This window comes from Mauremys mutica, chromosome 1 (assembly GCF_020497125.1).
Source record: "Mauremys mutica isolate MM-2020 ecotype Southern chromosome 1, ASM2049712v1, whole genome shotgun sequence".
Taxonomy (NCBI): Eukaryota; Metazoa; Chordata; order Testudines; family Geoemydidae; genus Mauremys; species Mauremys mutica.
The window spans coordinates 361,200,737-361,214,131 of record NC_059072.1 but is presented as its reverse complement, the minus strand read 5'-3'; the positions used below and the strand labels follow the sequence as shown (position 1 = coordinate 361,214,131).

Genomic DNA, 13,395 nt, shown 5'->3' with positions numbered 1-13,395 from the left:
TCAGGGCAGGAACAGGGTCCACCCTGCTACAGGCACGCAGTGGCTGTCATGGGAAGTACATGGGCAAACGCTGCAGGCTACTCCATCCTGGTGGCCATGGTCCCACTTCGTAGCCCTTGGTGACGCAGTTTGTGCCTGTGTTGTCTGACTGACAATGGAACGCTGTGTGCGGATTACTCTCTCTCAGACACAGACCCCTGAAGTCTTTAAATGTGAAGACTGTTAGTAGCAACATTTCCAGGCCTTGTCACACATGTTCAATGGCTTCACATCTTCAAAGGCTTTTTATATCAAGTTGGGCAGTGTCAATATGGGAATCTCTCAAGCCAGAAACTTCTCCTCAAGGGATCCTCTGGGCCATTTGAAATCCCATAAAGGTGGGCAGAGTGCTCTGGGTGCTAATGGCCCAGGAATGTGAATCTACTTTTTGGGACAAAAAAGGGGGAAATGGGAACAGGCATGTGAGTGAAAGGTTTAAGCTTGGGAGCAAGATGGGAACACTCCTGGATCATGCTGGCTGCACCAAAAAAGGAGTCCAAGGAGTCAGTGAGGCTGCCCAGAGGAACGCTGCCTAGGTGCATAAGACAGCTAAGGAATGGAAACAGACTTCCTATTATACGGGGAGATTTTGTCAAACCAGTAAACTGCCTGAAACCACTATTGTTTATTGCTAAAAGCAGCCAAGTCAGCAGGCCGTAAATTAGCCATACATCAGCAGAGACCAGTGCAATCATTTATTTCGTTGGTGCAAACTGTTCACAAAAGAATTTGTGTTGTTACATATACACCTACCACAAAGAATGTTTTCTAAAAGTTCCTCTTGAATCTTCTAATGCAGTTTTGGTTTTATCAGGCTCATCTGAGAAAACAGTTTTTCAACTGCAGCGTTGCTAAAAGGTAGGGACAGCAACAAAAGAGCAAACGAGACAAGTTCACTAAAGTCTTTGTCCTCAGCAGCATCCATGTGTTTTAGAACTTCTACCCAGAACTGCTCAACTTGGTTGTTCTGAGTATGTGGCCAGTGAACAATAGGCAAAACTCTCCACCGCTGCTCCAACTGTCCAAGGTGTTCACAATCCAATGGCAGAAATGAGATATTAGCCAATCTAGATCATGCTGGACTGAGTGTAGTAGAAGGACTTAGTAGTGCAAGTGATTCAACCACTTGGATATTTGGTGATAATCCCTGTTTCACAAACTCCAGCATGAAATTTTGACACCTACTCTTGCCATCTTTGACAACGGGAATGGTTAGTGTGTGTTTTTAAAGGTCTAACTGAAAGCAACTCCAAAATTGACTGTGCAAAGCAGTAAGTAATGTGACTCAAAGGCAATATCATAGTTTAAGACAGCTGTTCAGTTCTCAAAAACACACTGTTTCACAACTCTCACCAACGAGCTCTAGTAGAATGTTCTCAATTCCTGCAGAAACTTTCCTGTATTAGCACTTTCCAACTGAAATATTTGTTTTATCCTCCAGGCTTACTGAAGAATTGTAAGTAGAAAAATCAGGTAAATTTTGTATACCAGATCACTGTATATATAATTAAAAAATTCAGCACTGTAGTTTGTTGCTTTGTCTTTGGCTATCTAAAGTGTAGCTTCATTTTGTCAAACTGATCAAGAACCCTCTTCAGACAGGGACTAATGGAAACCCACCTTCTGTCAGAAAACAGTAGTATCTTCTGGTAATCTGGAAGTCAAGGAAAGGCTGAGAGACAAGGTGTGTGGGTTGGGGTTTGATGGGTGACACTAAAAGAGGTCAGGGGGTGGTCAGAGAGAGGGAACTCAGCAACTGAGAGACCTGTGCTTGGTCATGATGTGATAAGACATTAGATATGAGGAACTTCTCAGACTGTGAATGTCCGAAATACTGAGCTCAGTCTAACTAGGACAGAGCACTCTTGATTAATGAGGAGATGTCCTTTCCCCCTCTTGTCACACAGGGTTTAACGTCAGTGGCCCATGGACAATCACCTTCTGCAGGTGTATTTGCCCACTTTGTCACAAAGCTCTTTGGTTTTTACCCCATAAATGATAGGGTTGAGCATTGGGGGGACAAGGAAGTAGAGGCTGGCCAAGATGATCTGAACGTCGGGAGCGATGCCCTGCCCAAACCTCTGAGTCAGGTAGGAGAAGAGGCAGGGAGTATAAGACATCAGCATCACACAGATGTGAGATGTGCAGGTGTTGAGGGCTTTCTGGTGGACTTCCTTGGAGGAAATTTTGAGGAGGTCCCTGATGATCAGACCATAGGACAGGGCAATGAACATCAGGTCTAAGACAATGACAACAAATGCTGTCACCAAGCCATACATCCTTGTGACTGTGGTGTCCCCACATGACATCTTTGCCACAGCTATGTGCTCACAATACATGTGAGGGATAATGTGGTTGGCACAGAACGGAAGCCTACTCAGGAGCAGGGGCATAGGCAGAATGAGGAGAACAGCTCTTATCAAACTCAAGAGCCCTAGCTTAGCTATTCTTGTGTTAGTGAGGATGGTAGCGTATCTCAGAGGGTTACATATGGCAACATAGCGATCGAAGGACATTGTCACGAGGACGGCTGACTGTACTACAATAACCGTATGAAGGAAGAACATCTGGGTGAAGCAGCCACCCACAGTAATTCCTTTCAAATTGAACCAAAATATACACAGTGCCTTCGGTATGACAGAGGTAGACATGCTGATGTCAGTGAGTGCCAGCATGCAGAGCAGCAGGTACATCGGCTTGTGCAGGGTCTGCTCTTTGCCTACAACAAACAGAACCATGAAATTTCCCAACAGGCCAATAATGTAGAACATAGAGAAAGGGATGGAAATCCAGACATGGGCAGCTTCCAATCCAGGGATGCCCATGAGGATGAATGTTGAAGGGTCAAAGGGGGTGAGGTTGAAAGCTGCCATGAGATGGTCGATGTGTCAATCAGGCTCAGGAATGCTCAAGGTGCCTGTCAAGGGAGAGAAGCACAGCGAGGAGGTTACACACTTTATAACAAATAGTACGGTAAATATTTTATAGTTATTACCAATTTAGAAAAGGAGGAGAGGGTGAGCAATGAGGTGTCAACATTTACAGATGGCACCAGATTATTTAGGTGATAGTCAAGTCCAGAGAAGTCTTCAGAGGGAGCTAACTAAGCCAGGTGAATGGTAGCATAATGACAGCAAAGAATCCTGTGGCACCTTATAGACTAACAGACGTTTTGCAGCATGAGCTTTCGTGGGTGAATACCCACTTCTTCGGATGCAAGTCCGTGGGTATTCACCACGAAAGCTCATGCTGCTAATGACAGATGAATCTGGATGTCAATAACTGCAACATGTATGCCATTGGATGGAAAAACTTTGTAAACACCTTAGGAGGTTCTAATTGAACTGAATGAATTCAGGACAGGACATGGAACACAGCTTTGTGAGCTCCTACTCACAGTGCAATCATGGACAGAAATTTGGATCCATGAGGAGTGGAATGGGAAACCATACAGAACATACAATGTCATGAGATCAGTCAGGCAATGTTTCACCCTCCTCTGGACTTCTCTCTGTAGTACTCGGCACCCTTCTCACACAAGATATTGCAGAACTAGAGGTGTTCAGAGAAGGGAAACAAGAATGATTAAGGGTCCAGGAAAACTCTCATATGAAGAGAGGTTGAAAAGATTGGGATTGTTACTTTACAAAGGAGATGAATAAGAGGGGATATGAGAAAAGTCTATAAATTACTGACTGGTAGAGAGCAGATCAAGAATATGTTCTCTCTGTCTCATAACACAAAATCAAGAGGACATTCAGTTAAACTGAAATGTGGAAAATTCAAAACCGATGAAAAAAGAATGCTTTCTTCACTCAGTGCCTAATTAGATTGAGGAACTCATTGCCACAAGACATAGATGAGGCCATGAGCTAATCAAGGATCAGGAAGGGTTTGGACATTTACATGTATAGTGAGATTATCCAGTTACAATAATTACAGCTAAATAAATATTTCGGAAAGCCGATACGCCCATGTGTTTCGGGGCACAAGCCAATCTCTAGCTGTCAGGCATTAGGGTGACACCCTCATGATAGTCAGGTCATCCCCCCATCTACCCACAGCTGGATTTCTCACACCTTCCTCCACAGCCCTTGGGGTGTCACTGTCAGAGAAAGGACACTGGATTAGATGGACCATTGATCTGATCCACAGTGCACTTCCTATGTTGGAAAGGAGCCAAGTTTCCCCCATGGAAACAGGCATTATCACGCTGGGTTATGACTGTGCTCAAGATAATGGGCATGAAGGGCACAAGGGGGTTGGTATTTAGGGCTACTGCTCTGCACCTCTATTATTCCACTGGTTCTTTTAGTGAGACACTTTCTTGCAGGCACCCAACCTTGTCTGAGAAATATCGATGGGGGTCTGTATCGTGGGATGCACAATGACTCTGAACAAGATGTGGTGGTGTGAAGGGCTAATTAGCTAACCATGACATTCTGAGTGTTACTATGTGACCAAAATAGCTAATGAGATCCTGGGATGATAAACAAGAGAATCTCAAGTAGGAGCGGAGTGATTATTTTACCTTTGTATTTGGCACTGGTGTGCCTGCTGCTGGAATCCTGTGTCCAGTCTCAGCGTCCACAATTCAAGAAGGAGGGTTTGGAGATGAGCGACAAGAATGATTAAAGAATTAAGAAAAACCTGCCTTATAGTGATCAACTCAAAAAGCTCAGTCTATTGAGCCTAACAAAGAGGTTAAGGGGAGACTTGCTCACAGACTATAAGTACCTAGATGGGGAACAAATATTTAATGTGAGCTCTTCAGTCTAGCAAAGGAAGGTCTAACACAATCCAATGGCTGGAAGTTGAAGTTAGACACATTCTGACTGGAAATAAGGCATACACTTAAATGGTAAGAGTAATTAACCATGGGAAATATTTTAAAACCAAGATTGGATGTTTCTCTCCAACAGTGGGTCTCAGCATTTCCAGACTACTGTATCCCTTTCAGGAATCTGATTTGTTTTGCATACTCCAAGTTTCACCTCACCTAAAAACTACTTGCTTACAAAATCAGATATAAGAATACCCAAGTGACACTGTAGGCTATTACTGAAAAATTGCTTACTTTCCAATTTTTACCATGTAATTATAAAGTAAATAAATTAATTTTAAAAATGTTTTACTTACATTTCAGTGTATAGCCTATAGAGCAGTATAACCAAGTCTGTATGAAATATTAGTTAGTACTGACTTCGCTAGTGCTTTTCATGTAGCCTGTTGCAAAATTAGGCAAATATCTAGAGGAGTTGACCAACTGCTTGGAAGGACTCTCTGCACCTCTAGGGATACGTGTGCCCTTGTTGAGAACCACTGCTCTAAAAGATCTGCTCTAACTGAAACGTGAATTAATTCAGGGCAGTTCTCTGGCCTGTGCTATGCAGGTCAGACTGGAAGATCACAATGGTCCCTTCAGGTTTTGGAATCTATGAACATGTCCCCAGGAATCAGCTGGAGGCATTTTGCATTCAAGGCCAGGAAAGGTTCCAGCGCTGGCCTTGAACTAACAATCACAAAGAAAAATTCAATTTCAACAGTGCTGCCAGCCTCTTCATGAACATGCTGCTCCCCACCCCCACAACACCCAGCATTTGCTTGCCTGTCCGCCCGTCCGTGTATACCCCACTCTCCTCCCCCACAATGCACCACTGCTGTCTGCCTGTCCATTTAACCCCCGCCTGCCCCACAATGCCTAATGTTCTCGCTCCTTTCTGTGTATGTCCCCCATCCCCAGAACCCACACTACTGCCACACAGTGATCCCCCTCACCCAGGACTAGAACCAGATGCCAGATCCCGCAGCAACAGCTCATAGAAATAGATCCTCAGACTAGGTTAAACTCAGTGTCTGCCTGCACCCGGGAAAAGCGGGAGATCAGCCTGAACTGTCTCTTCAGGCTTGAAGGCAAGGCCAGCAGCAGCTCAGCCTGTGCAGGGAAGGAAACTAAAAGGCGTCATCATGAGTAGTGTGGTTGCTCATGAGAGGACGGATGTTCCAGTTGGGGGATGGTGTCAGAGACAATCTGCTACAGTGTGGTCCACATTCCACTACAGTCTAACACACACCCCTGCCCCAGAAGGCCTCATTATGACTTTTTGGTCTATGCATTAGGCAGAACGTCCATTCCCTATTTTGACTGGTTTCAGGCCTCTGAGCCACTGTGATTTGGAAACTGCATGTCCCCGCCCCCACACAACTCCCCTCCACACACCCACTGTACTTTCTGGGACCTCCCCTGGTGAAATTTACACCACCACCTGGTTTCCTCTAAGCCAGAAACATGCTTTTATTTTTACTGCCTTTTGGTGCTTCTCATCCTCTCCAGACCCAGAGATGTAGGGGCACAGAGAGAGCAGACCCCTCTCCCCACACAAAAAAAATTGTTATCCTCATTGTTCTGAACCTCTAAGCCTGTGAGTGTGAGATGTCAGCAACTCTCCTGTCAGTTCTTCTTTGGTCCAAACGAGCTCACCCGGCCTTAGAGGCCACAGGATGACTCCAGTTGAAGTCACTGGAGGCTCATGGTCGGTGTAAATTAGGCCATTTATTTAAGTCTCTACATGTAGATTTAGGGTGAAATCCTGGCTATGTTGGGAGTTTGCCATTGATCTCAGTAAGACCAAGATTTCACCCTTAGTGTTTAATTTTTGGCTACCGGCTGTGAAAATCATGGCTTCCAGTCTTGCTGCAGAGAGCACTATTTTGTTAGGCTGCTGAAAGAGTCTGAAGGAAACCCTCAGTTTATGTGGCGTTCTGAGACCAGGCATGAAAGATGGGGATTTGAAAACACAGAGGCTCTGATTTTCCTCTCAGGGAAGCCAGTACAGTCTGGAGTGACCCACTGTGGGCAGAATGTGAGAGCGGAATCTGGCCAGTGTGTGACCCATTCTTGTTGTAAACCCTGTGGTAACACAGATACCCACTGCAGAGGCTTTGGCTGCACTTCTTAACGAGGCAGTGAAATTTGGAAACCTTGAGCGAACCAGAGGAAAAACCACACCGCCCCCAAAAATGAACCCAATGAGGCAGACAGAAGGACACAGTAAGAGACAAGAAACTGATCTTAAAAACAAATATGTGTCTAAACTATTTCCAATACCTTTGTAGTTCCAATTTTACCAGGTAAATCCCTTGGTGTTTCTGACAACACTAAACAGTTCAAGTCACCGTGTTCCTGAATTCCTGCCCAGATGGTTCTTGACTTGAACCCTGGAACCCTCCCTGAGTCCTCAGCACTAACTTTAATGCAGAAACGGGCAACTCACCGAAATCCCGCTCAGCTCAGAGAGGAAATCTCCTTATGGCGGTGGGAAGGCAGAGCCCTGAGAATCAGCGTATGGATCTCACATGTCTGACACTCGCCATGCTGGGCAGTGATTTTTATGATTCCCCTGTACAGTCCCTGCAGACTCTCAAGTTGGCTGCCTCTTCCCAGCAGTGGGAAGAGCAGAAAATAGACCCTGGAGAACTTCAGTTTCAAAGTCTCCCCTGGGACCGAAGAAAATATTTACCAATAACAAGAGCTCAGATTGTCAGGGCAAACTGAGTATTGCAGACTGTTCAACTTAGCAGCTGACGATGGCTTTCTTTTCTGTGTTCAATGTACTGCCATCTGCACTACACGTGGGAATGCTGCCACAAGATACTGGACCAAAAACCATTTTCAATTGATCGTAGCAGCATATTGCTGCATAGCACTCATGCAATTGTAGTAGCCAATCCATTGCCTCTGAAAAGTCACTTCCATCCTGTGGAGGAAAAAATCACATGATCCTGAATTGATGCAAGCTGAAGTGGATGGACAATGTATTCTTCTCCCAGGATTCTTGCATCAAAAGTATTTGCCAATATCCCTTTGTGAGGTCTAAAGTAGATACTTATCTGGCAGCTCAAACTGTTCTAATAGGCCAGCTACTCTCTGCATCGGGTAAACATCACATTTCAATACTGTGTTGATTTTTCAGAAATCAATGCAGAAACGGATTCTGCTATCGTGTGTCAAAACTAGTACCATGGGGTTTCTGCACCCACTCTATAATTCCTTCACCAGAGCCAGGGCCAAAATCACCTAGAGTTCATCTCACATGGTATCCCACATTTTATGTGTGAATAGCTATGGAGTTTCCTTAATCTGTTGCCCTGGGGCCATTTCACTATTGTGGTATTTTAGGTAGCTGTGTCCTGCTGGGGTGAGAACACAGTGGTAAAGGAATCAAACAACTGCTACATCTGGGTCTTTTCTTCAGGCTACAGTCTCTCCTGCGTGCTTGTGTGATGAGTGCCTGGGGGCCTAATTTGGGCTCCGGACGGTATGAGTGTGATGGGTTTCACCCATGGGGTTCACTCTGGGAGCTGTGGGAACTGCTGCACCCTCTAACCACCCAGCTGGGCTGTCCCTTGTTCACACTGCTTTGCTGGTGATTCAGCCTCTCCAGGCCCTGTTATCTCCCAACAGCAGAATCCCCACTCCCACTCTCTTTACCCAGAGGCCTGTCTGACCTCAAGGACTCCCCTTCCATTCTGCTGTGTGGCAGAGTCGGCGTAATGGTGACACAGCTGGGCCCAGGGTTCCTGGGAAGCTGAATCCCCAGTCTCATCATGGTCACTTAGGACAGGGGCTAGGGTGTCCCCACTCCAGGGTACTGTCTTCACACCACACCGGACACTTCCCTAACCCACTGATCACTACATTAAGTTCAAACCAAATATAATTTATTAAACAGCAGCTGTAAAAAAAATGAAAAGATGTGAAATCTTCCAGGAAACAAGGAACCCTGATCTGTGGGCATGGGAAACACCACAAACAGCCGACTCTGGGATGTAAGAAATCTTCCCAATTTGTTCCTCACATGTCCCCGGCCTCCTGCCCAGGCTCTGGCTGCTCCGTGGTGATACTGCAGGTAAGGAACCTGGTCTGGTGGTGGTTTCATTCCCTCAGGCTCTAGGTGACCAGACCTTTCTCCCCAGCATATGTCCTCCCAGCAGATTCACATCCCTCCTTCTGAGTCCAGCCTTCAAGGCCCTCTTCTCTAGTGATGTCTCCCTGTGCTGGGCTGTTTGCAGATGGCCCCACCTTGCTCTCCCCATCTGCTCATTGTGCTCCGCTGCTGTGTTACGTGTGGCATGGCTGGCATCCACTATCCTGGCTCTGGCCCCACAGTTCCACGCTGTAGCTCAGTGCTGGGACCTGTTGGCACAGCTGGTCTGTGCCGACCCAGCTCCCGGCTCTGGTCTGTACCAGCTTCCCAGCTCTGCCTGAGCACTGCTGCTCTGCCTCCGGCTCAGGTCTGCCTTTTAGCTCGGAGCTGCTTCTCTGGTTCCAGTCCAGCTTGAAAGGTTCCCACATTTATACTGAATTAGGAGTCCAAAGTCACTTAAAAACTAACACAAAAGTAGCTCAATCTATTTCTTAAAACAACAGAGTTGTTTTTGTTTTGTTTTTTTAATTAACACATTGGTCGATACATCAAGGAAGAAATGGAAGATTTCATTAGATCTCTAGTATGGATTTGATTTTTTTTTAAAAGCTACAAGACCCAGCAGGAGTTGGTCCACATTAGCAACAAAGCTTTGCGATGACAATCACATTAAAAATCAAAACTGCAGTACTGGTATTTGTATCCCGACTGAGGGTTGGCAGCTGTTTCACACAAAAAAACAGAGAATGATGGTGTGACGGTGCCCCCCACAAGGCTTTATGCTACATATGCCTGGAATATGTTGTATGTTACATATGCTGTGTAACATATCTTGGTAAAGGTTATGATCTACTGAATCTATTTATCCTATTTGTACGCATGTATCATTTTTGTACTTGAAGTTATGAATATGCCTGTATACTTCCTTGATTTCTAAGCTTTGTAAGGCATTTGGTCAGCTTCTTTAGAAAGGAATTTGCTAAGTTAAGTGCCCAATGAAGAAGCACTTAAGGAACAATGGATCTTGGAATGCTCCAATCCAGATAAGAGGACTACCTGAGGACGCTCAAGGAAGCATGTGAACCGTGGCTGCTATCCTGTAAATTCTGAGTCATTCATGGACATGTGACTTGCCCATGTGACTCCAAAACCCCATCATTTTGTCTTCATCTGTCTAAAGAGATAGCCTCTCCACCACAAAGATACCTGAAAGAATCTGGAACAAAGGACAGTAACTACAGGGGATGTGAATGTTTGCTGGACCCAGGCTAGAAGGAGACTAGTCTGTAAAAGGAAGCTTACTGGAACTGGTGAGGTTTCATCTTCATTCAGTTTGATTAGACATAGACTTGTGTGTTTTATTTTATTTTGTTTGGTAATTCACTTTGTTCTTTCTGTTATTACTCGGAACCACTTAAATCCTACTTTCTGTATTTAATAAAATCACTTTTTACTTATTAATTAACCCAGAGTAGGTATTAATAACGGGGGGGGGGGGGGCAAACAGCTGTGCATATCTCTCTATCAGTGCTATAGAGGGCGAACAATTTATGAGCTGAGGAGAAAGGGTGTCAGGAGAAAGGTCTTTCAAGATGGCTTCAGAGAACTGCTCCAAAGTACACTGTATTAGCTATTTTTTTATAACTTCTACAAAACATAGTGACCCCTATTCGATCATCACTTTTCCTAACTTTCAATAAACTTCATTCCTCACTTATTTATTTGTCTCATATGTCCACTCCTCCCATTCTGATTAGCAGAAACTGACAGCTAGATTTTGACTTTGCATCTAAAACCTGCTTTAAAATTAACCCTAAAGTATCTAAAGTTCTATTTATTAATTCATAGTGTCTGAGGGCACATCTTATGGTTGCAATTGGCTTGATCATATTCTGGGATACACACCCCTGAAATCCAAAGTAATACAGTGCAGTTCTCAAAAACAGTTTCACAACTCTCACCAATAAGCTCTAGTAGAATGTCCTCAGTTCCTGCAGCACCTTTCCTGTATTAGAACTTTCCAATGGAAACATTTGGTTTATCCTCCAGGCTTCCTGAAGAATTGGACATAGGAAAATAAGGCAAATTTTGCTCACTGAATCATTGTATATATGATAAAGAAGTTCAGTATTATAGTTGGTTTCTTTGTCTTTGTCTATCAGAAAGCAGAGCTTAAGTTTGTCAAACTGATTAAGAAGTCTGTTCAAATAGAATCTAATGGAAAGCCACCTTGCTTCAGAAAGATGCAGTATCGTCTAGTGGTCTGGAAGTCACTGAAAGGCCAAGTGATAGGGTGTGTGGAGGAGGGGTGACGCTGAAAGACATCAAGTGATGGTCAGAGAGAGGGGATGCAGCAATGGAGAGAGCAGTGCTTGGTGATGCAGTGATAAGATGTTAGGTGTGAGGTGCTTCTCAGACTATGAACTTCCACAATGATGACAAACAGACAAACAGGGAAAGAGCGCCCTTGACTGATGAGGAAGTATCCTTTCCCCGTCTCTTCACACAGGTTTAAAGTCAGTGGCCCCCAAGCGACCACATTCTGTAAGTGTATTTGCCAACTTTCTCACGAAGCTCTTTGGTTTTGGCCCCATAAATGATAGGGTTGAGCATGGTCGGGAGGAGGAAATAGAGGTTCGCCAGGATGATGTGAATGTGGGGAGCAATGCCCTGACTGAACCGGTGTGTCACAGTGGAGAAAAAGAAGGGGGGATAAGAAATCAGCATCACACAGATGTGGGCGGTGCAGGTGTTGAGAGCTTTCTGGTGGGCTTTCTTGGATGAGATTCTGAGGACAGCCCTGATGATCAGACCATAGGAGAGGGCAATGAGTGTCAGGTCTGACCCGTTGACTACAAATGGTATCACCAAGCCGTACATCCTGTTGACTGTGATGTCCCCACACGACATCTTTGCCACAGCCATGTGGTCGCAGTACGTGTGGGGGATAATGCGGTTGGCACAGAATGGCAGCCTGGTGAGGAGCAGGGGCAGGGGCAGAGAAAAGAGAACGGCTCTTATCAAACCCACGAGCCCTAGCTTAGCTATTCGTGCATTGGTGAGGATGGTGGCGTATCTCAGAGGGTTACATATGGCAACATAGCGATCAAAGGCCATTGTGACGAGGACGGCTGAGTGCATCGTAGTGCCCGTGTGAAAGAAGAACATCTGGGTGAGGCAGCCACCCACACTAATAACTTCCAATTTGAACCAAAATATACACAGTGCCTTCAGCACAACAGAGGTAGATGTGCTGATGTCTGTGAGTGCCAGCATGCAGAGCAGCAGGTACATCGGCTTGCGCAGGGTCTGCTCTTTGCCTACAACAAACAGAACCATGAAATTTCCCAACAGGCTGATAATGTAGGACGTAGAGAAAGGGATTGAAATCCAGATGTGGGCAGCTTCCAGGCCAGGAATGCCCTTTAGGATAAATGATGAAGGGTCAGAGGGGGTGAGGTTGAAAACTGCCATGACTTGGTTAATGCATCAATCAGACTCATAAACGCTCAAAGTGCCTGTGAATGGATAGAAGCAGAATGAGGGAGGTTACACACTTTATAATAAATAATACTGTACATATTTTATTGTTATTAACAATCTACCAAGGGGAGTGAGAAGTGAGGTGGCAACATTTACAGATGGCACCACGTTATTTAGGTCATACTCAATCTAGAGAAGTCCTCAGAGGGAGCTAACCAAGCCAGGTGAATGGGTGGCATGATGGCAGGTGAACTTGGATGCCAATAACTGCAACATGCATGCCCATTGAAGAGGAAAACTTGAATTCGTCTAACACCGAACAATGTTCTAATTTAACTGTATGAACTTAGGACATGGATCTGTGCATCATTGTACATAGCTCTGTGAAGCCTTGCTCAAAGTGAAAGCTTTGATGGAAAATAAGCAAAACATTGGGATCCAGAAGGAATGGGGTGGGGGGTATATGTAGCACCCCCTTCTGGACTCCTCCCTGTAGCACTGGGCACCCTTCTCACATGGGATATAGCAGAATGAGAGGGGCTCAGGCAATGGGAATGATCAAGAGTCCAGGGAAACTTTCAAACAGAGAGAGGTTGAAAGGACTGGGATTGTCACCTTACAAAGGAGATGAATAAGAAGGGACATGAGAAAAGTCTATAAAATACTGACTCGAGTAGATTGAGAATGTGTGTAATTTAAGATTGGTCCTGCTTTGAGCAGGGGGTTGGACTAGATGACCTCATGAGGTCCCTTCCAACCCTCATATTCTATGATTCTCCCTTTCTCATAAAACAAGATCAAGAGGACATTCAATTAAACTGAAACATGGCAATTCAAAACTGATAACAAAAGAATGCTTTCTTCGCTTAATGCTTAATTAGACTGAGGAACTTCTTGCCACAAGAGGTAGCTGAGGCCATGTGTTAAGTAAGAATCAGGAAGTGTT

General features: G+C 44.9%; 2 protein-coding genes across 2 annotated transcripts; both read right to left on the bottom strand.

Annotated features, from left to right (window-relative positions):
- Positions 1–1,973: 1,973 nt before the first annotated feature.
- LOC123375378 (putative olfactory receptor 52P1) lies at positions 1,974–2,912 on the bottom strand. The gene has a single exon (XM_045026204.1). The coding sequence runs from the start codon at positions 2,910–2,912 to the stop codon at positions 1,974–1,976; it is 939 nt and encodes a 312-aa protein (XP_044882139.1).
- Positions 2,913–11,483: 8,571 nt separating this feature from the next.
- On the bottom strand, positions 11,484–12,440 carry LOC123367950 (olfactory receptor 52N4-like). Its single transcript, XM_045012338.1, has one exon. It carries the CDS (start codon positions 12,438–12,440, stop codon positions 11,484–11,486), a length of 957 nt encoding a protein of 318 aa, XP_044868273.1.
- Between the last annotated feature and the right edge of the window lie 955 nt (positions 12,441–13,395).